Source organism: Pristis pectinata, chromosome 12 (genome assembly GCF_009764475.1).
Source record: "Pristis pectinata isolate sPriPec2 chromosome 12, sPriPec2.1.pri, whole genome shotgun sequence".
Classification (NCBI taxonomy): Eukaryota; Metazoa; Chordata; class Chondrichthyes; order Rhinopristiformes; family Pristidae; genus Pristis; species Pristis pectinata.
Genome location: NC_067416.1, coordinates 5721114 through 5744622, shown reverse-complemented (window position 1 = coordinate 5744622; position 23509 = coordinate 5721114). Strand labels below are relative to the sequence as shown.

General features: G+C 46.0%; 1 protein-coding gene across 2 annotated transcripts in view; it reads left to right on the top strand.

Moving 5' to 3' along the window:
* The window catches only part of prom2 (prominin 2), a 65563-nt gene extending 47810 nt beyond the window's left edge, over window positions 1-17753 (top strand). Inside the window, exons 19-26 of one of the 2 annotated variants that reach the window (XM_052027889.1) lie at window positions 404-493; window positions 2983-3037; window positions 4771-4847; window positions 9315-9383; window positions 10837-10926; window positions 13042-13154; window positions 15202-15225; window positions 15954-17753. In XM_052027889.1, the coding sequence (XP_051883849.1) occupies window positions 404-493; window positions 2983-3037; window positions 4771-4847; window positions 9315-9383; window positions 10837-10926; window positions 13042-13154; window positions 15202-15225; window positions 15954-15972 (537 nt within the window). In that variant the 3' untranslated portion in view covers window positions 15973-17753. Of the gene's footprint in view, window positions 1-403; window positions 494-2982; window positions 3038-4766; window positions 4848-9314; window positions 9384-10836; window positions 10927-13041; window positions 13155-15201; window positions 15226-15953 lie in introns of those variants that run through there. The other variant, XR_007957310.1, reaches the window with a different exon arrangement.
* Window positions 17754-23509: the final 5756 nt, after the last annotated feature.

The window sequence follows — 23509 nt, the reverse complement described above, 5'->3', positions numbered from 1 at the left end:
CTGTACAACTCTATGAAATCATAGTGTCCCACTTCTGAATTCTTCAGTACTAATTAGTTGCTTGGAGACACAAGAGATTCTGCAGATGCTGGAAATATCTGGAGCAACACAAAACAATGCTGGAGGAACTCAGCGGGTCAGGCAGCATCTATGGAGGGAAATGAACGTTTGACATTTCGGGCCGAGACCCTTCAGGACCCTTGAGTCCTGGTGAAGGGTCTCAGCCCGAAATATCGACTGTTTATCATCCCTCCATAGATGCTGCCTGACCTGCTGAGTTCCTCCAGCATTTGTGTGCGATTAGTAGCTTGTTTGCCTTATGGAGTGGAGACAACAGGACTTGGTGACAGGACTGCTGCTGGAGGGAGTGAATACTAACATGTGGTCCATCGCTCTGTTACAGCCGGATCCTACCAAAATTAAACTCAACAACGAAGCAGCAAGCCTGAAGCAACTGGATGTCTGGATCAAAAGTAACATGGTGCCAAACATGGTAGGTTTCACACTGGATGGGCTGCACGGTTACATCGCAGACACTGCGACTGACACATCAGTGATGAATACGGGACAGTATGTGAATGTACAAACTAGGAGGAGAGGCCAGTCAGCCCCTCGAGCCTGCTCCCCCATCAATAAGATCATAGCTGGTAGGATTATAACCTTATTAACCACATAGACTCTTGAACAGGCTGGGAATAGTGGGATATGGGCCATTTGCAGGCAGAAGGGATTAGTCAGATTGGCACCTTGATCAGATGAGACATTGTGGGCTGAAGTGCCTATTCCTGTGCTGTACTGTTCTATGGTCTATGTTCTATAATAGGATAGGTTGAGTGAGCTGGGGCTTTTCTCTTTGGACAGAAGGAGGATGAGAGGTGACTTGATAGAGGTGTACAAGATGATAAGAGGCATAGATCGAGTGGACAGTCAGAGACTTTTTCCCAGGGCGACAATGGCTAACACGAGGGAGCATAGTTTTAAGGTGATTGGAGGAAGATATAAGGGGGATGTCAGGGGTGAGTTTTTTTACACAGAGAGTGGTGGGTGCGTGGAACGCACTGCCGGCAGAGGTTGTGGGGGCAGATACATTAGGGACATTTAAGAGACTCTTAGATAGATACATGAATGATAGAGAAATGGGGGGCTATGTGGGAGGGAAGGGTTAGATAGATCTTAGAGCAGGATAAAATGTTGGCACAACATTGTGGGCCGAAGGGCCTGTACTGTGCTGTAATGTTCTATGTCCTGTAACCTCAACCTCACATTCATACCTATCCCAGTAACATTTCACCCCCTTGTTTATTAAGAATCTACCTAAAAAAATATTCAAAGACTCTGCTTCGACTGAGGAAGAGAGTTCCAAAAACTCATGTTTCTCTGACAGAAGGAAATTTGCCTCATCTCCGTCTTAAATGGGCAACCCCTTACTTTCAAACAGTGACTTCTAGTTCTACATTCTCCTTCAAGAGGAAACATCCTTTCCACACCCATCCTGTCAAGACCCCTCAGGATTTTGTGTTTATCAATCAGGCTCTTTTGTAATCACGTGACCCCCTGGTTCATTACCTTTCCACCAATGGGAACAGTTTTTCTCTGTCTACTGTCTATACCCTTTGCGATTTTAAATATTGGTATCGGTGTTGGTTTATTATTGTCACTTGTACCGAGGTCCAGTGAAAAACTTGTCTTGCATATCAGTTGTACAGGTCAATTCATTACACAGTGCAGTTACACTGAGTTAGTACAGAGTGCATTGAGGTAGTACAGGTATAAACAGTAACAGTACAGAGTAAAGTGTCACAGCTACAGAGAAAGTGCAGTGCAATAAGGTGCGAGGTCACAACAAGGTAGATCGTGAGGTCAGAGTCCATCTCATTGTATAAGGGAACCGTTCAATAGTCTTATCACAGTGGGGTAGAAGCTGTCCTTAAGTCTGGTGGTACGTGCCCTCAGGCTCCTGTATCTTCCACCTGATGGAAGAGGAGAGAAGAGAGAATGACCCGGGTGGGTGGGGTCTTTGATTATGCTGGCTGCTTCACCAAGGCAGCAAGAGGTAAAGACAGAGTCCAAGGAGGGAAGGCTCTATTGGACTACCTCTATTGGATCCCCTTGCAATCCCCTCTGTTTCAAAGAGAACAACCCGAACTTCTCCCATCTATTCAATAACTAAAGCCTCTCATCCCTGGTATCCTTTGGTAAAACTCTTCTGTAACCTCTCTAAAACCTTCCTATTTCCCCTACAGTATGGCGCTGCTATTTGTGCTCCAAAGACAACAAGGAGCTTCACAGGCTTGTCCAGCATGCCCATTGCAGCATTGATGATATTCTCCTTGGTCTCTCCCTCCGGTGCTGAGATCCACACTCACCACTCTCTATCGATCCATCATTGGTCTACTTGGGAACTTGTCCCCCAAGCTGCACTAGGCATCCATTGCCACAAGCTGGCCTCTGACTCCTTGAGCACCACTCCCAAGTCAGGAGGTCAGGAGATGATCCATTGCTGGATTATCTCAGCTCAAGGCTTTGGCTCCTAGATCCTCCACGTCTCCCTCTCCCATTGAGAGTCCTTCCTGTTAACGGAGAGTCAAATACGACAGGTTTCACAGAGAAACTGAAGGCACACCCTGTGTTCAGACGTCGGGCCAGTGTACTCAAAACCAGAGAATATTGGAAGCACTCTGCAGGTCAGGCAGCATCTGTGGAGAGAGAACAACAGTGAAGGTTTCAGGTCTGAGACACTTCATCAGAACTGAGAAAGAGAGAAACAACTTAGTCCAGACACAAGGGAGACTGCAGGTGCTGGAAATCTAGAGCAAAAGCATAACAGTTTAGTTCTGGATCCCTCAGTCTCCAGAACTAAAGATGTCTTAAAGAGGTGAAGAGACAAGTAAAAATTGTGAAGTGAGATTCCTTCTGGGGTGTGGGATGTAACTGACTGCTGGGAAAGGTTTCAGTGACAATGTTTGGTTTTTAATTTTCCAGGAAGCGTTGAAAGAAAAACATTCGGAATCTTCAAGGAATAACTTCAAATCTCAAGGTGGGCCACTTGTTGGGAGCTGTATCTTTGCTGTTTGCTGCCTTGTTCCATTTGCTCCCCTGACTGAAGCAGAGCTGCCAAAGCTGGGGAGAAGCAAGGCTCGAACTGCTTGTCTAGGTGTTGAAAACAAAGCTGAGTTCACAACCCATCACAGGGATGGTCGAAACCTCATTCATCAATGGTCAGGATGTCGCTGAATAGTTTGGTCCCATGATGCAGGAGGATGAATTCCTAATTTACCTGCCATTATGACACACTTTGGTTTCCAAGACAATTCCAGGGTTCTTGTTCGCACCTTCTCTGCCTCATAATACCCTTCTACATTGAGTCATGGATTTATTACAACACAAAGAGACTATCCAATCTATTAAGCCAATATCTCTCCAGAGCAATATTCATTAGTCCTTATGTAAAGAAATAAACTTCCCCTCAAAAGGCTCAAGCCTATCTCTTTCTCCTTGTTAACATTACACATTTTAATTTGAAGGTAATTTTCAAAGCCTACCTTGTAAAACTTACCTTACAAGCATCTTTTTCAAAATATATGGTGTGGTAACATAATGGTTATATTCCTATAGTGGTAACTGTGTCAGGGAAGTTCAAATCCCACCCTGTCTGAGAGGGAATTTAAATTCTCTTAGTTGTCTAGTGACCATGAAACTAATTTATTGTCCTTAAAAACTTTTTTTTCATGCCTGGTTCTTTATTTTAATTTATTCTTTCTTTGGGAGTCTGGACATTGCTGCTGAGGTGCTCCCAAAGTGTTGTGAGTGGGGAGTTCCAGGATTTGAAGCCAACAAAGATGATAATAATTCTACCGTATTTTCCCCGGCTGAGGTGTCTAGAATCAGGGATCACTGCCTTAAAATAAGGGGCCGGACATTGATGAGGAGAATTCTTTTTCATCTAGAGGGAAATGAACCTTTAGAGTTCTTTACACAAGAGAGCTGTAGAGACTCGATCACGAGATATATTGAAGTTGGATTTCAATGCAGTTTTAGATATTAAGGGACATTGGATTAGTGCAGGTCAGTGGTGCTGAGGTAGGAGATTGGACACATGAGAGGACCGAATTTGTAATTCATACTTTGATGTGTTCTGTCAGCAGACTGCACAGGCTCTTCAAGGTGTGGCTCAACAACTGAAATTTTGATTTTATAGAAATTGCTGTTTTATACAGTGATGGTGTTACATGTAGTGATGGTGTTATATATCATAATGGTATAATACAGTAACTGTCACAGTGATGGTGTGATATACAGTGATGGTATAATACAGTAACTGTGTCATTTACAGTGTTGGTGTGATATACAGTAACAATGTTATATAAATTGGTGCTATACAAATTAATAATGCTATACCCAACAACATTCATATCAGTTTCTATTATGTAGAATAAATATTATCTATAGTGTTGGTATTATGTAGAGTAACAATGTCATATAAATTAATGCTGTTATGTACAGTAACAGTTATATGCAGAGATAAGATAAGATTTCTTTATTAGTCACATGTACATCGAAACACACAGTGAAATGCATCTTTTGTGTAGAGTGTTCTGGGGGCAGCCCGCAAGTGTCGCCATGTTTCCAGCGCCGACATAGCATGTGTTATATATAGTGATGATGTTATGGAAATTCATGATGCCGTACACTGTGCCTGTTAGTTACACCAGCTCTGTTATATACAGTGACTACTTACACTGATTGTGGTTTAACTTGTTTCTCAGACAGTGGTAAACACTACGTTATTAAAGATAGAATCTGCACAGACTGTCCTCCACACAAAAGCTTCGGACTTCATTAAAAATGTGAGTACCACAAAGGAGTTGGTCGGATTCCTGAAGTCTTTCGTTGCGGGTGTTTGTTAAGGGGAAAGTAATTCTGTGTTTGAAACATTTGTGAGTGAGGACCAAAGGGGGATCTGTGGTGTGAACATGATGGGACAGTAGATCTCCATGGACTACACGTCCAAATCTTAATTCAACCTCTGTGCAAGGAAATGGGAGGATCACTGTCTTCACCTGGTGGTCTGGGCTGACCTTCCTTAGCCCAAGGATGATGAGCACTGCATGACTCACTGCCCCATGCTGGGGTGGGGGGGAGTCATATCATTGAAATGTATGGCCAGAAGGAGGTCATACAGCCCAAAAACAGAGCTACTTATGTTAATCCCACGTCCCAGTTCTTGTTACCTTGCCCTGTAGATTGTGGCTCTCCAAGTGCTCCTCCAGATACCTTTGAAATGTGGTAAGAGTTTCTGACCCCATCACCTTTTCAGGCAGTGAGTTTCAGAGCCCATCCACAGATTAATACTTAGAACATAGAACAGTACAGTGCAGGAACAGGCCCTTCAGCCCAAAATGTTGTGCCAAATTAATTCAACAATTAATTAAGCACCTAACTAAACTAGTCCCTTCTGCCTCAGAAGTCCATATCCCTCCATTCTCTGCATATTCTTGTGCCTATCTAAGAACCTCTTAAACACCTCTATTGCACTGGCCTCCACCACCACACCCGGCAGCACATTCCAGGCACCCACCACTCTCTGTGTAAAAAAACTTGCACCACACATCTCCCTTGAACTTACCCCCTCTCACCTTAAATGCATGCCCTCTAGTATTAGGCATTTCGACCCTGGGGAAAAGACTCAATCCATGCCTCTCATCATTTTATAAACTTCCATCAGATCTCCTCTCAGCCTCCGCCGCTCAGGAGAAAACAACCCAAGTTTGTCCAACCTCTCCTTGTAGCACATGCCTTCGAATCCAGGTTTTCTCCTCAACTGCCCTCGAGTCCTTCTCGCAATGAATGAAATCAATGTCCCACAGTTAATGGCCTCTCTGCTGGGGGAAGTGGACCTTTTCTCTTAACCATGTCTAAGCTACTCACAATGTTGGGCATCTGTTCAATCTCTGCTCACTTCTTTGTTCAAAGCCAGTTTAATCGGCCTCTGCTCATAAATATAATTCTCCCCTCCTGTCCATCCTCATAAATCTCCTCTGCACCCCATCCAGAATGGGACACCATCCTCTAGCTGTAGATTAACAGATGCTTTATTCAGTTCTATCATGATCTGCTGCTCCAGTATTCCATGAGCTTATACTCTGTGTCTTCATTCATGTCTCCCTAGGCCAGCAGTAGACACAAGAGGGCTGTGTCTCACCCCAAGGACATTGTGAGCTCTATGGCTTTGAATCCCAGATCTAACAGACCAACATCAAATGCTCCCAACCCCAACTGCTCCCTCAAACCATCTGCCAACTTCCCTGAAACTCGCTGGGGGTTTGAGTACTTATGGAAGCATAGAACACAGCAAGCAGAGCTGTTTCCTCACAGCTCCAGTGAGCCGGGTTCAATCCTGACCTCCAATGCTGTCTGTGCAGAGTTTATACACAGATACCACCCGGGTGCTCTGGGTTCCTCCCACATCCCAAAGATGTGCGGGTCGGTAGGTTAATTTGGCCGCTGTAAATTGCCCCTTGTGTATGGGTGGTAGAATCTGGGAGTAACGGATGAGAAAGTGGGGACAACAGAATGGGATGATTGCAGGATTAGTGTAAATATTGCTTGGTGGTCAGTGCAGACTTGTTTCTGTGCTTTGACTGTATGACTGTGACTTTATGACTTCAGCTCAGAGAGTGTACAGAATTCATATCTTGCCTTTCGTATCAACACAAAGCGGTGAGTGAGTGATAGTCTGGGGTTATTTAAGTGCTGGGTAGACACATTATAAATGTTAAAGGGTTGGCCTTCAGAGAACAAACAGACATAACGCAGCATATTTTCATCCCCGTGTTAATTAGAACTTGTTTAGTTGAAGCTCGCTACCTCTAAGTGTGAGGTGTTGCATTTTGGAAGGACAAATCAAGGGAGGGCAAACACAGTAAATGGAAGGGCGCTGAGGAGTGCGGAGGAACAAAGGGATCTGGGAGTTCAGATACATAACTCCCTGAAAGTGATGTCGCAGGTAGACAGGGTTGTAAAGAAGGCTTTTGGCATCCTGGCATTCATAAATCAAAGTATTGAGTATAGGAGTTGGGATGCTATGGTGAGGTTGTATAAGACATTGGTGAGGCTAAATTTAGAGTATTGTGTGCAGTTCTGGTCACCTAACTATAGGAAGGATATCAGTAAGATTGAAAGAGTGCAGAGAAGATTTACTAGAATGCTGCTGGGTCTTCAGGAGTTGAGCTGCAGGGAAAGATTGAGCGTAGAAGAATGAGGAGAGATTTGATAGCGGTTTACAAAATTATGAGGGGTATGGACAGAGTAAATGCGAGTAGGCTCTTTCCATCTAGATTAGGAGAGATAAGTATGAGAGGACGTGGCTTTAGTGTGAAAGGGGAAAGGTTTAGGGAGAATATTAGGGGGAACTTCACTCAGAGAGTGGTGGGATTGTGGAATGAGCTGCCATCTGACGTGGTAAATGCGGGCTCACTCAAGTTTTAAGAATAAATTGGATAGATACGTGGACGGGAGAGGTCTGGACGGTTATGGACTGGGTGCAGGTCAATGGGACTAGCGGAATAATGTTTCGGCACAGACTAGAAGGGCCGAATGGCCTGTTTTCTGTGCTGTAGTGTTCTATGGTTCTAAGATGGAGGGATGACAAATACTCCCCGGCCATGAGTGTGTATGACCTGGAGGGGAACCTGCAGGTGGGGGTGCTCCCATGCACTTTCTGTCCTTGCCCTTGATGGTGGCAGAGGTTAAGGGTTTGGGAAGAGCTGTTGGAGTGGCCCAGGCAAGTAACGGCAGTGCATTTTGTCGAGGGTGCGCACTGCAGCCACTGTGCGCTGGCTGCTGGTAGAGGTCAAAGTGATTGTTTAAGCTGATGAATGGGTTTGCTCACTGAATGGGCCGTTTTGTTCTGAATGGTGTTAGGCTCCCTGAGTGTGGTTGGAGCTACACTGACCAGTTCCATCACACCTTGTAGGTGGTGGAAATGTTTTAAGGGGATGAGTCCCTCACTGCAAGATACCCTGGTTGTTAACGTGGCTGGTCCAGTTGAGTTTCTGGTCAATGGTGGCCCTTAGGATGGTTAGGCTTTATAAGGCATTGGTCAGACTGTATTAGGAATATTGTGAGCAATTTTGGGCCCCATATCTAAGGAAGGACATGCTGGCCTTGAAGAGGGTCCAGAGGAAGTTTGCAATTATGATCCCAGGAATGAAAGGGTTAATATATGAGGAGCGTTTGATGTCTCTGGGCCCGTACTCGATGGAGTTCAGTAGGATGAGAGGGGGGGATCTCATTGAAACCTACTGGATACTGAAAGGCCTGGACAGAGTGGACGTGGAGAGGATGTTTCCCTCAGTGGGAGAGTCCAGGATCCGAGGGCACAGCCTCAGAATAAAGGGAAATCCCTTTAAAACTGAGATGAGGAGGAAGTTCTTCAGCCAGAGGGTGGTGAATCTGTGGAATTTGTCGCCACGAAGGGCTGTGGAGGCCAAGTCATTGGATCTATTTAAGGCAGAGATTGAGAGGTTCTTCATTGGCAAGGGGGTTAAGGGTTATGGGGAGAAGGCAGGAGAATGGGGTTGAAAAAAGATCAGCCATGATTGAATGGCAGAGCAGACTCGATGGGCCGAATGGTCTAATTCTGCTCCTATATTTTATGGTCTTATGGGAATTAGCCATGATGAAGAGGAGGTGGTTCAATTCTGACACCAGCACAATGTATAAGGAGGTGCAAGGGACTTGGGGAGTTGGATGGTGAGCCCGGACAATGGGGTGATTGGTGTGTCACATTCACCCCTCCACCACTTCCCCCACCATCATCCTCAATTTCCCGGACCATGGATCACGGACAAGTCCCAACAGCTGTCCTGGGCTAGCAGAGCTGAGAGTGATAAGAGTGGAAAGTAGCTAACTCGACCCTAGCAGAGACATGAGTGGATCACATTCCACCTAGCTTCCAGTGGCACTGAGGCTAGTTATTGTCCTGGCTTACATCCAATGACTGCACGGATTGCAATGGCATTCAGTGTATACCTGGCTGGAATGGCTCACAATATTGTCCTGAATGAACCCAGGAACCTGCACAGTTTACCCAAAAGGGTCAGTGCTGGTCAAGGACCCAGCCAACTCCTGCCTATTCCCTGTACCGCTGCAGATATAAAACGCTTGACCTCAGAACTGGGATCTACTCCAGATAACCACTGCCCCCCCCCTCCAACCACCAACCACATCCTGGGCTCCATTAGCTGATGAAATCCCTGCACAAGATGAAGTACTATTCCCATATTAACTGCACAGCCTCTCTCCTTCAACAGGAATCCAAGGTTTACCTGGACTGCCAGCTGAGTTACTTCAGCCAGTACGTGAACTGGACCAAGAGAGCGGTGAGTTTAACAATTCTAATCCTTCTGGGTGGGAACACACCTTACCAACACTGGACAGCCAAATAGTGCATCTCATCCCAACATTAGAAAGTAAGAAATAGGAGCAGTAGGGCACTTGGTCCCTTGATCTCTTGGGCTCTTCTCCCCCCTCCCATAGGGCAGAAGATACAAAAGCCTGAAAGTGCGTACCACCAGGCTTAAGGACAGCTTCTATCCCGCTGTTATAAGACTATTGAATGGTCCCCTTGTACAATAAGATGGATTCTTGACCTCACAATCTACCTCATTATGACCTTGCACCTTATTGTCTGCCTGCACTGCACTTTCTCTGTAACTGTAACACTTCATTCTGCATTCTGTTATTGTTTTCCCTTGTACCAACTGATGTCCAGCCACCATTCAGCATGGTCACAGCTGGAGCCTCAAGGGTCACAGTTACACCGAGTGCACTAAACTCTGTCGATCTCAGTGTCCAACATACTCCATGATAGAGCAGCCACACACCTCTGGGTTGGAGATTTCTATGATTCACCACAGTCGGCATAAAAAAAATTCTCCATCATCTCAGCCCTAAATGTGGAACTCTGTAACGTGAGGTTTCTGGGTTCTCTAGCCCAGGTTGTAGCTCTCAGCCTCACAATCTGTCACCACGTCTCATATATTTTCGATGCCATTGGTATTGGTATTGGTTTATTATTGTCACTTGTACTGAGGTACAGTGAAAAGCTTGTCTTACAAACTGATCGTACAGGTCAATTCAATACACAGTACAGTTACATTGAGTCAGTACAGAGTGCATTGAGGTGGTACAGGTAAAAACAATAACAGTACAGAGTAAAGTGTCACATCTACGGAGAAAGTGCAGTGCAATAAGGTGCGAGGTCACAACAAGGTAGATCGTGAGGTCATAGTCCATCTCATTGTATAAGGGAACCGTTCAATAGTGGGGTAGAAGCTGTCCTTAAGTCTGGTGGTATATGCCTTCAGGCTCCTGTATCTTCTAACCCGATGGAAGAGGAGAGAAGAGAGAATGTCCCGGGTGGGTGGGGTCTTTGATTATGCTGGCGGCTTCACCAAGACAGCGAGAGGTAAAGACAGAGTCCAAGGAGGGGAGGCTGGTGTCCGTGACGCACTGGGCTGTGTCCACAACTCTCTGCAGTTTCTTACAGTCCTGGGCAGAGCAGTTGCCGTACCAAGCCGTGATACATCCAGATAGGATGCTCTCTACGTGCATCGGTAAAAGTTGGTGAGAGTCAAAGGGGACAAATCAAGTTTCTTTAGCTGCCTGATGTTCTAAAGCCTGGTAATAGGAGAACATGGGACAATACACAGTGAGGAGTGAGTGGCAGCAATGCATGGCAGATTCCACACGGTGAGTGGGGCGGACGTCTGTTAGTCAGCGACAGATTGTGCCTGATTCTGGCTACTTGAGTGATTGCTGTTTATTTTCCAGATAACACAGGATGTAGCCCGGTGCAGACCAGCAGCCAATGTCCTAAGTTCTGTAGCCACCATCTCGTGTTCCTACCTTCTGGACTCGATGGTAAGAAAGGGATTGGGAAGGGAAAGAGGGGCAGGATTGGTCGAGTTGAGTGGTCACCCAACCGGTTTTGGTTGGAGCAGATTAAATTTCAGGGCTGTCGTGTCTAACAACCCGTGCTGCTCCTGCCCTGGGAGTGTGTGATGGGACGGTGTAGAGGGGAGCTTTACTCTGTATCTAACCCGTGCGGTCCCTGCCCTGGGAGTGTGTGATGGGACAGTGTAGAGGGAGCTTCACTCTGTATCTAACCCGTGCTGCTCCTGCCCTGAGAGTGTGTGATGGGACGGTGTAGAGGGAGCTTTACTTTGTAATGAGGTTCTGTCTGTTGAAAGCCTTTTTAACTCTGTGCCTCTGGTATGAATTCCCTCCACACCCACAGGGGTGAAACTCTGTCTGCGGACTGTATTCAGCTCCATGTGAAACTAATCAGGGGAAATTCCAAGCTAGTTGGAGAGGATCACGAGTCCTCACAGAATGTCCACAATTTAGCTTTAATTGCTATTTGCTGATCGGCTGATATCTGGCATCTTGGGAGAGATCACGGGGTTTATTGGATAGCCTAGCAATGCAGAAGTTAAAAGTTGCTATCGTATCTGCTTCCCCTGGCAACGGGTTCCAGGCATCTTCCACTCTGTATAAACAAACTTGCCTCATAAATCTCCTTTAAACTTTCCCCTCTCACCTTAAAGATAGGCCTCCAGTATTTGCCATATCCACCTTGGGAAAAGGGCCATCCACCCTATTGGTGCTTCTCATAATTTTCTCATAACTCTCAGAGCAACTGCTCTGCCCAAGACCGCAAGAAATTGCAGAGTTGTGAACACCACCCAGTCCATCACGAAAACCAACCTCCTCTACACTTCCCACTGCCTTGGAAAAGCAGCGAACATAATTGAGGACCCCTCCTACCCCGGACATTCTCTCTTCTCCCCCCCTTCCATCGGGCAGAAGATACAAAAGCTTGAGAACATGTACCACCAGGCTCAAGGACAGCTTCTATCCCACTGTTATCAGACTCTTGAACGGGCCTCTTGTACGATAAAGATGAACTCTTGATCTTTCAATCTACCTCGTCATGGCCCTTGCACTTTATTTGTCTATCTGCACTGCACTTTCTCTGTAAGTGTAACACTATATTCTGCATTCTGTTATTGTTTTTCCTTTGCACTACCTCGATCTACTTATGTACGGAATGATCTGTCTAGATGGCACACAGACAAAAGCTTCCCACTGTATCTCAGTACATGTGGTAATAATAAACCAAGTAATTTTACATACTTTTATCAGGTCACCCCCAGCATCCAATGTTCCAAAGAAAACAATCCAAGTTTGTCCAACCTCTCCTTATAGCTAATGCTCTCTGGTCCAGGCAGCATCCTGGCGAACCTCTTCTGCAACCTCACCAAAGTCTCCACATCTTTCCTGTAGTATGGCTTCCCATCAGTTCATCTTTCCCAACCAACTCACAAAACGACCGCTCTCCCCTGTCCTTTATCCCCAAACCTGGGCTGTAGAACTGGAATGACGTTACCTCAGTGGTCGAATTCTAACTGCCTCGCAGTCTAGTGGATCAAAGGTGGACAGTAAGTGCCCTATGTCCAAGGGTGAGTGAAAGAAATCTTTCAAGCCTCTCCACACCACCATCTTAACTCTTAATCCTTAGACACAGATAGGGTGGATAGCCAGAATCTTTTTCCCAGGGTAGAAACGTTGAATACTAGAGGGCATAGCTTTAAGGTGAGAGGGGGCAAGTTTAAAGGAGATGTGCGGGGCAGGTTTTTTACACAGAGAGTGGTGGATGCCTGGAACAGACTGCCGGGGGAGGTGGTGGAGGCAAATACGATAGAGGGGTTCAAGAGGCTTTTAGACGGACACACGAATATGCAGGCAATGGAAGGATAGGGATCATGTGCAGGCAGATGGGATTAGTTTAATTTGGCATCGTGGTCAGCACAGACATTATAGGCTGAAGGGCCTGTTCCTGTGCTGTACTGTTCAATGTTCTATGTTCCAAGAAATCTACTGATTAATTCTAATGTGCAGAGGGAGTGGGTAGCAGGAACTCAAAAAGGGGAGTGTGGATAGAATGGTGTGATAATTTGTATCTGTCTCTTGCAGAATGCCTTCTGGTTTAGCATGGGATGGAGCACCGTGTTCCTGATTCCAAGCATCATACTCGCGGTGAAACTGGCAAAATTCTACCGACGCATGACAGCTTCAGACGTATATGAGTGGGTACCTCTGCAACATTGAAAGAAAAATATTTTGTCTTCATCTGGAGAATCTAGCCTTCTGCCCAAGGCTGTGTGCAAACCAGTGACATGTTTAAAATGAGGCAACTGTTGTAGTAAGGAGCAGGAAAAGGCTGTTGACCCTCTCACGCCTAATTTGCCATTCAATTAGTTAGTCTCAAAGTCAAAGACGAGTTTACTGTCAGATGCACAAGTCCATGTGTGCACAGGTGCAATGAAAAACTTACTTGCAGCAGCATCACAGGCACATAGCATCAGATAAGCAGCATTCATAAGAAAAAATATAAATTAAACATAAATTTTTACAAGAAAGAACACAATTAGACCAAAAAGAACTAAAGTCCATTTTAGTGCAAAGTGGTCATAGTGTTGCTATACTGAGGTAGTGATTAGGGTTGTGCAGGTTGGTTCAAGAACTGAATGGTTGAAGGGAAGCAGCTGTTCCTGAACCTGATGGTGGCGGACTTTGATGATGGATGTTGCCTTCTTGAGGCAGTGCCTCCTGTAGATACTCCCGATGGTGGGGAGGGATGTGCCTGTGATGTACTGGGCAGAATCCACAACTCTCTGCAGCTTCTTTCGTTCCTGTGCATTCGAATTGCTTTACCAGACCGTGATGCAACCAGTCAGGGTACCACCCAGTTAGTAAGATGGTAACAGGATGCCGATGGGAACCCCTGTTTAATTTAACTCACACTGTTTTCCAGTGCACTCCCTAACCTTGACCACATATGCAACTCAGTACAAGAGTGAGCTCTACTCTCCAGGGCAGCCTAGGGTCCACACTGCAGTGAGAGTGCTACAGGGTCACTGGGGTAACACTGGGAGGTGTGGATCCCCATTGGCACACGACCCAGGCAGATGAACAGCCGCTGACTCTCGGAGACCACCCAGCATAAAAATCTAGTCCGACTGTGGGAGTGTCAGAAGCACTGCCTGTTTCAGATGTGATGTTAAGCTGAATCCCCACAGAGGAACGTAAGAGATCCCACAGCACTATTTTAAAGAGCCAAGATGATAAGCCACATGTGTGGACCACTCTCTTCTCCTCAGTAATCCACAAACCTGGTCAGTGTATCATTGGTGTTTGTGGGAATTTGGAAAGATGGTGATAAACCAATGCACCGGAAACTCCCACAAAAAAAATTATAATTACAAGATCATTTGAGTTTGAGACTACAATTCTGAAACAATTCATTGGCCATAAAATTCTTTCGGGTGTGAATGGTCTTCACATCGGAAAGTTGAGCAGCTTGAGTTGGATACTCACCAACAACTCTTCCTGTGAAAGCAACACACACAAAATGCTGGAGGAACTCAGCAGGTCAGGTAGCATCTATGGAGGGAAATAAACAGTGGACGTTTCGGGCCGAGACCCTTCATCAGGACTGGAAAGGAAGAGGGCAGAAGCCAGAATAAGAAGGTCAGGGGAGGGGGAGGAGCAGAGGCTGGCAGGTGACAGGTGAGTCCAGGTGAGGGGGAAGGTAGGTGACTGGAGGAGGGGGGATGAAAGGGAATGATGTAAGAAGCTGAGAGGTGACAGGTAGAAGAGGCAAAAGGGCTGAAGAAGAAGGAATCCCATAGGAGAGGGCAGTGGACAGTAGAAGTCTACTGTCCTCTCCTACTGGGTTCCTTCTTCTGCAGAATCTCTCGTGTCTTCCTGTGAAAGGCAGTCAATTGAAGGATTATCGGGTAAGAATTTTGAGATTACACAAGTAATTTTTTTGGTGGTGCCTTAGAGTCAGGTTTGAGCTTCAACCTCAAACTGTTCAGTAATTCACACTTTCATTGGGTGAAGTCCCAACAAGATTGTAAAAAATCCGGGATCTTCCGATAGTGATCCATCAGCAGGGTGGGGTTAGAGAACCTTACAAAGAAACAGATTGGGTGCAAGTTAAATCTTCTCAGTGTGACTGCTCCCTTGGAGTGCTGGTCTGTTCACTGCCCTCACAGAACACGGGGAGTGTGAATCAGGAACTGTCTGTTGCCTCTGGTGTAACTGTTATTCTTCTCTATCTCCTTTCAGGAATGGCAGCCCTCACTTTGAGATGTAAGTAGACTTTGATCAGGATTTCTGACTCCCTGATGTGTATTGGGCAGTTAGGGGCACTTGGAGCACTGCAGTAGATAAGATAAGATATGTAAACCGAAACACACAGTGAAATGCATCTTTTGTGTAGCATGTTCTGGGGGGCAGCCCGCAAGTGTCGCCACGCCTCCAGCGCCAACATAGCACGCCCACAACTTCCTAACCCGTACGTCTTTGGAATGTGGGAGGAAACCGGAGCACCCAGAGGAAACCCACGCAGACACGGGGAGGACATACAAACTCATTATGGACAGCGGCTGGAATTGAACCCCGGTCGCTGGCGCTGTAATAGCGTTACGCTAACCGCTACACTACTACATAAAACAGGGAATGTTGTAGATACTCAGCAGATCGGGCAGCATCTGGAGAGGAAGAAACAGTTATCGTTGCAAGTTACTGACCTTTCATCCGAAATGATGGAAGATCATTGACCTTGAATCCCTAACTCTGTTTTTCTCCCTCCAGGTGCTGCCCAACCAGCCGTTTCTATTTTATTTGCATCTGCAGCAATGGAGGGCAGGCCACTCAGCCTGTCGATGACCGCTTGAGGGTTCCCAGTGTCTGTGACACTGATTACCCAAGGAACGCGTCCTCAAAGAGCAGATTGGGAGGAGTCAAGGGATATAATCAATGCAATCGGGGAGCTGGGTGCACAATGTATAATTAATGTTATATCTACTTCGATTTAGGAGAAAATTCAATAAGTGATTCCGCCTTTTGAAGCCAGATGTTAGGATCATCCCAACGACTCTGGCTCTCTCCGATGCTGTGTGGACAAAGGTCAGCGAGCCTTCGCTGCAGCTTCATTATTCCTGTGATGGAGCAACGTTGCCAACAAGCACCGAATTAAATTATAGAATGTATCTGAATAACATTTTTAACAAAAATCCCAATCCTCAAATCAACTTCCCAGCAGCTCTGTTTCAACCTCAGCCCGTCAGGTTCTTCCCCAGACACAGAACCAGACCAGCCCTTGTCCTTCATGTTTCTGACCATAGTACACAGCTTTGGTGTATGTTTTACAAGTCAACCTCCTTCAAGATCTCTCCGAGTCCATCTAACTCAGGGGACTCCTGCTCCCTTGTTTCTTTCCTGTGCACCCGACTGTATCCAGGGAATTACCTGGAATGGATTCTGTTTTGGCTTCTGCTGGCGTCTTCCCTTTGGTCTCTCTTCTCCATTTGATTTACATTGCTTCCTTTCAGCAACATCAGTCAAAGACTCCTTTCCATGCCACATCACTAAGCTCGCTTTCCCCACCATCTCCCTTTACCACCTCAGGAGCTTGCGGTGTTTGCTTGTCACTTAACGCCGGCAGAGATGGCAATGTCTACAATAAGACCTTTGGGAAGACTAAAGTCACGGACTTCATTTCCCCGACTCTCGCCAACCTTGGCATCCATTTGACCCTGAGGGGAGTTTCGGTCCTCATTTCCCGTACCAACTCTATAACCTCATGCATCTTCTGCACGTCATCACTACTCTGCAGAACCTTGATCCACCTCACATCGGGTCCCCAATCACCCCCGCACTCTCTGTGTTCGACATTCCAACTTCTAAGTGCTTCATTGTTGGAACTCAGACTCTTGTTTCGCAGAGAAATTCCAGGTCGTCTCTCCTTACTCTCCCTGCAACCTTCTCCAGTCCTTTGATGCTCTAACTGTTCCCTAACTGCATGGCGTTCTGGTTGCCACACTACAGGAAAGGCGTGGAAGGGTGCAGAAGAGGTTCACCAGGATACTGCCTGGATTAGAGAGTATTAGCTACAAGCAGAGCTTGGACAAACTTGGGTTGCTTTCGCTGGAGTGTCAGAGGCTTAGGGGCAACCTGATAGAGGTATATAAAATTATGAGAGGGAGAATCCGATGGTCAGAATCTTTGTCCCAGGGTAGAAATGTCAAACACCAGAAGGCACCACTTTAGGATGAGAGGGGGAAAGTTTAAAGGAGATTTACGTGACAAGTATTTTTTTACAGAGAGTGGTGGGTGCTTGGAATGGGCTGCCAGAGGACGTGGTGGAAACAGATACAATCGTGATGTTTAAGAGGCATTTAGACAGACAGATGGACAGGCAGAGAATGGAGGGATACAGACCATGTGCAGGCAGATGGGATTAGTTAGATTGGCATTGTGGTCGGCACAGACATAGTGGGCTGAAGGACCTGATCCTGTGCTCTCTAAACCTAATTGTGACCCTTTCATCAGCCCCTATTTTCACCATTTCTGGTCCAGTCTTCAACTGTTTGGGCTTTACATTCTTGTATTCCTTCCCTAAATCTCTCTGCCTCTCTCTTCTCCTTGAGACACTCCAACGCCATTGAAACCTACCTCTTGAGTGCACTGCCACTTTCTTTTGACGTCTGATAACTATCCTGTGAGGCACCTTGGGAGATGTTACCTGTTAAGACACTATGGTCAAACAGTCCATGTTGTTTAAAATGGAGCTAATGAGAAAAAAATAAAATTGTAAATAAACATTTTCTTTTGGATATGCCGTGTGCTACTTTCCTTTTTTTTAAGTACTCTTGCTTTGTTAACTATGTCAAAGTGTTGGTGTTGTAATGATTAAACTGGTAAATTGATTTATTATTGTCACATGTACCGAGGTACAGTGAAACACTTTGCTTTGCATGCCATCCATACAGATCATTTCATCACGTCAGTGCATTGAGGTAGTACGAGGGAATGCAGAATGCAGAATGAAGTGTTACAGTTACAGAGAAAGTGCATTGCAGGTAGACAATAAGGTGCAAGGTCATAACGAGGTAGATTGTGAGGTCAAGGCTCCATTTTATCGTACTAGGGGACTGTTCAATAGTCTTATAACAGCGGGATAGAAGCTGTCCTTGAGCCTGGTGGTACGCGCTTTCAGGCTTTTGTATCTTCTGCCTGATGGGAGGGGGGAGAAGAGAGAATGTCTGGGGTGGGAGGGGTCTTTGATTACTCTGGCTGCTTTACCGAGGCAGTGAGAAGTGTAGATAGAGTCCATGGAGGGGAGGCTGGTTTCCGTGATATGCTGAGCTATGTCCACAACCCTGCTGTTTCTTGCGGTCTTGGGCAGAGCAGTTGACGTACCAAGCTATGATGCATCCAGATGGGATACTTCCTGTGGTGCATCGATAAAAATTGGTGAGGGTCAAAGGGGACCTGCCAAATTTCTTCAGCGTCCTGAGGAATTCGAGGCACTGGTGAACTTTCTTGGCTGTGGCGTCTATGATTATGTCCTGCTTGTGGATTCACTTGACTGGTTCCAGGAATGGTGGGTTTGCTGTATGAGGAGAGATTGTGTAGACCAGGACTGTACTCTCTAGAGTGTTGATATCTTTATTAGTCACATGTACATTGAAACACACAGTGAAATGCATCTTTTCTGCATAGTGTTGTGTCGCCACGCTTCCGGCGCCAACATGGCATGCCCACAACTTCTTAACCCATGCGTCTTTGGAATGTTGGAGGAAACCGGAGCACCCGGCAGAAATCCATGCAGACACGGGGAGAACGTACAGACTCCTTACAGACAGCGGCCGAAATTGAACCCGGGTCGCTGGAGAGGAGATCTCGTAGAAACTTACAAAAGCCTTACGGGACCTGACAGGGTTTAGAACAGGGGTTCACAGTCCCAGAATAACAGGTAAAGGTTTTGATCTGAGATAAGGAGAAATTTCTCCACACTGACAGAGGTCAATCTTAGGAATTCTCCACCCTATACTAGAGGACATAGCCTCAAGATTCAGGCGAATAGATTTAGGACGGAGATGAGGAGAAACTGCTTTTCCTAGAGAGTAGTGAATATGTGGAACTCTCTGCCCAGGGAAGCAGTAGAGGCGACCTCATTAAATATATTTAAGACACAGTTAGATAGATTTTTGCATAGCAGGGGAATTAAGGGTTATGGGCAGGTAGGTGGATCTGAGTCCACGGCCAGATCAGCCATGATCTTATTGAATGGCGGAGAAGTCTCGACGGGCCAGATGGCCGCCTCCTGCTCCTATTTCTTATGTTCTTGTGTACCCGTGGGCAGTGGAAACTCAGTCATTGAGAAACAGATCGACAGGTACCTGGAAATGAGAGGAATCAAGGGGTATGGGGACAAGGCAGGAAAATGGTGCTGAATGGGGGAGAAGTTCAGCCAGGATCTTGGGGAATGGTGGAGCAGGTTTGTAGGGTCAGTTGGCTGACTTCTCCTCCTATTTCTTAAATCCTTGGTTATTTCTCAGTCTTTGTGCACGGAATACAGAGGCAATGCCTTCCTTATTTGTGAACTGATAGTTTTGCCCATTGGATATTGTTCAATGGGTAATACAGGGTTGTTCCGGTGGCTTCAGGGAATGCCTGAGCTCCCAGCACATTCCCACTACAGGTTAGGAAACTCCCCCCCATCCCCAAAGTGCACCCCCCCCCCACTCCCTCTCACCTGCTGCAGTCATCCGACAACGTTCCTGATCTAGTCATTCACAACTGGTAGTGTAGCGATTAGCGTAATGCTATTACAGCGCCAGCGACCCAGGTTCAATTCTGGCCGCTGTCTGTAAGGAGTTTGTATGTTCTCCCCGTGTTTGCGTGGGTTTCCTCCGGGTGCTCCGGTTTCCTCCCACATTCCAAAGACGTACGGGTTAGGAAGTTGTGGGCATGCTATGTTGGCGCAGGAAGCATGGCGACACTTGCGGGCTGCTCCCAGAACACTCTACGCAAAAGATGCATTTCACTGTGTTTTTCGATGTACATGTGACTAATAAAGACACCTTATCTGTATTAGTTTATTATTGTCACATGTACAGAGATACAGTGAAAAGCTTTTGTTAGTGTGTCATCCAGACCGATCATTCCATATATAATTACATCGAGGTAGTAAAAAGAGAAACAGAATGCAGAATAGAGTGTTACAGTTACAGAGAAAGTACAGTGCAGGCAGACAATAAGGTGCAAGGGCTATGATGAGGTAGACTGGGAGATCAAGAGTTCATCTTTTAGTGTATGAGAGGTCCATTCAAGAGTCTGATAACAGCGGGATAGAAGCTGTCCTTCAGCCTGGTGGTACGTGCTCTCAAGCTTTTGTATCTTCTGCCTGATGGGAGGGGGGAGAAGAGAGAATGACTGAGGTGGAAGGGGTCCTTGCTTACGTTAGCTGCTTTCCTGAGGCAGCGGGAAATATAGTGAGATCCCCTCATGAATGTCTATAAAAGTTCTTGATAAACACACAGCTGGTCTCCAAGAGAGTGCAGGGCAAGCTTTCTCTGTGGTTGGTGCCCACACTGAGGCTTCTACCCACACCCTCAGTCGCAGCTGGTTATGGGGAATGGTCACCTCGATGAACTGGAGGCTCAAGAGACTGCAGATGCTGGAATCTGGACCCAAAAACAAGATGCTGGAGGAACTCGGCGGGTCAGACAGCATCTGTGAAGGGAAAGTTAATATTTCAGGTTGATACCCTGTATCACGTCTGGTTAAGAATTGTTCCTCAGCTCCACTGTTGTGCAGAGGGGAAGACGTATGTTTGCTCGTATGTGGAGATATTGCCTCGGTGCAGTCCTGACTGGTGAAGAGGATTTTCAGATGTTTACTGTCAGGTTTGTGAATCCAAGTGCTTCAAATGCCATTGAGGGATGCTAATTAAAGCAAGTACAGCCTCTCCAGAGACTGAGGTAACCAAAATCGTCCAACACCACGTGTGATGGGCTGTTTTCTGAACAGTCCCTCAACAGATTTCCTAAATGTGTGACGCTGGGCTTATTAATGTATTAAATGTTCTGAGGCACAATCTGCTCTGTGACCATTCTGCTGTTGCAGTAATATAAACAGGTTTTTTCTGCAGTCGGCACATGACAGAACTCTAATCTCCACAGGGCAGGAGGTTGCAGGGAGCGTCAAGTGTCACGTTGCAGTTCAAGCTCTGAGTGGTTCGCTTATCCTGGTTTTGGGTTCAAGTACCAAACGTGTACAAAACCTTTGCCGATACTAAGTTGGCAGGGTGATGCAGTGGGGAGTGCTTCCGTCTTTCAGCTCTGACCACCCAGGTTCGATCCTGATCTCCGGTCAAAAGCCTGACAGCAGATACCACCAGGCTCAAGGACAGCTTCTATCCCACTGTTATAAGACTATTGAACGGTCCCCTAGTACGATAAGATGGACTCTTGACCTCACAATCTACCTCATTATGGCCTTGCACCTTATTGTCTGCCCGCACTGCACTTTCTCTGTAACTGTAACACTTCATTCTGCATTCTGTTATTGTTTTCCCTTGTACTACCTCAATGCACTGTTGTAATGAAATGATCAGTATGGATGGCAAAGTTTTTCACTTTAGCTCGGTACATGTGGCAATAATAATCCAATTTACCACTTTAATTGCATGGGTTTCCCCCAGGTGCTCCGGTTTCCTCCCACATCCCAAAGATGTGCGGGTGGAGAGGTTAATTGGCCGCTATTAATTGCCCCTAGATGATTGGTAGACGAATCGAGGGGGGGTTGGGGTGGTGGACTTGATCAGCATGTGAGAGTGAGAACAGTTCACCTGGAAGTATGTGGGGGAATGGGATCGATGGGATCGTGCTGAGAGCTGGCATAGACTGGGTGGGCCGAATAGCCTCTATCATCAAAAGGAAATATGAGAAATATGCTAAGTGAGTGCCACATTGTTGGGGAGTGGTAATTTGATGAGGTGCTTGAACTGACACTCCATTTCCCCACACATCAGATTAAAAAGAACCTGGGTCCAGTATCTCAGAGAAGGTGGAAGACTCCCCCTGTACTCTACATGACATGTACCCCTCCCCTTACCTGGTAACTGGGTAATTTATCTCACTGATCACTGGGGAGCGATCAGTGAGATAAGCTGATCAATCCATTCATTGGCTGTAAGAGAGATTATCTCCATCTGCAGCCCAACATTAGAATGTTATTCTCAACTTGACTTGATTTTCAGATGTATATAAAGCAAATTTTATGAAATCTTAACAGAAAGTGTCACAGACCCGTTGAGGTCAGTGGAAGGACAAACTGTTACTCTTGATGTTAGACTGTCCTCTTCTAACATTTCCCCTTTATACATCTGAAATTGGAGGGTGATTTGCCTTGGTTAAGTGAATGAATGTCAATCATTGCACCATCCATTAACCAAGCAGCCAGTTGTCTAATACGCCCGTTTATCAAGCTGCTGAAGATCTGAGGCATTGTTCGACTAAAGCTGAGTGTTACTTCGAATTAATAATTAAGTGGTGACAGTTGGTGATGGATGAGTCACCCCCTTCCTTTGTGATGCTGTAGTAATGGCTTACAGTAATATTTGTGTTCTGTTTTACTGTCACACTATGCTCTGTGTGCTTTACTAAGGTAAGATGTTCCAGGATTTCTCCAGACATCAATAGACATTTGATGCATAGTTTCTCCCTGTAGAATGAGTTAGACTTTGTGGATTTTGATGGAGAATTTTAAGGCAATTTTGATGTAGGAAGCAGTGTTGATGGATTCCCTTACATAAATGCTCTCAGGAGCAGACACATCCATTATGCCTACTGCAGCTGAATAGTTTGCCAGGCATTCAACCACTGAGGAACGAAAGGAGTCGGTGAACAGAGAAGAAATGGAGAGCGTTACCCTCATCCAGTGAAAAACTTGAGTGGTTAAGCAAAGGTGATGGTCCCAGTGCAGCAGTGAAGAGGTGCTGCACACTCACAGTGCCTCAATAACTCCGGGCCGTCACCTGTCTCAGGATGGAAACAGAAGATCGAAGGCAGATAGGGAAATGACCCCTGGAGTCCTGGCTACTATTTAACATTTGATCTGCAGCCAAATCACACAAACCAGCCTCCCCTCCATGGACTCTGTCCACACTTCTTGCTGCCTCGGCAAAGCAGCCAGCATAATCAAAGACCCCTCCCACCCCCGACATTCTCTCTTCTCCCCCCCTCCCATCAGGGAAAAGATACGAAAGCCTGGAAGCACATACCACCAGGCTCAAGGACAGCTTCTATTCCACTCTTTTAAGAATATTGTATGGTCCCCTAGTACAATAAGATGGACTCTTGACCTCACAATCTACCACATCATGGCCCTTGCACCTTATTGTCTGCCTGCACTGCACTTTCTCTGTAACTGTAACACTATATTCTGCATTCTGTTATTGCTTTTTCCTTGTACTACCTTGATGTGATGAAATAATCTGTACGGATAGCATGCAAAACAGTTTTTCACTGTACCTCAGTACATGTGACAAAAATAAACCAATTCACCAAATATTTATTCATTG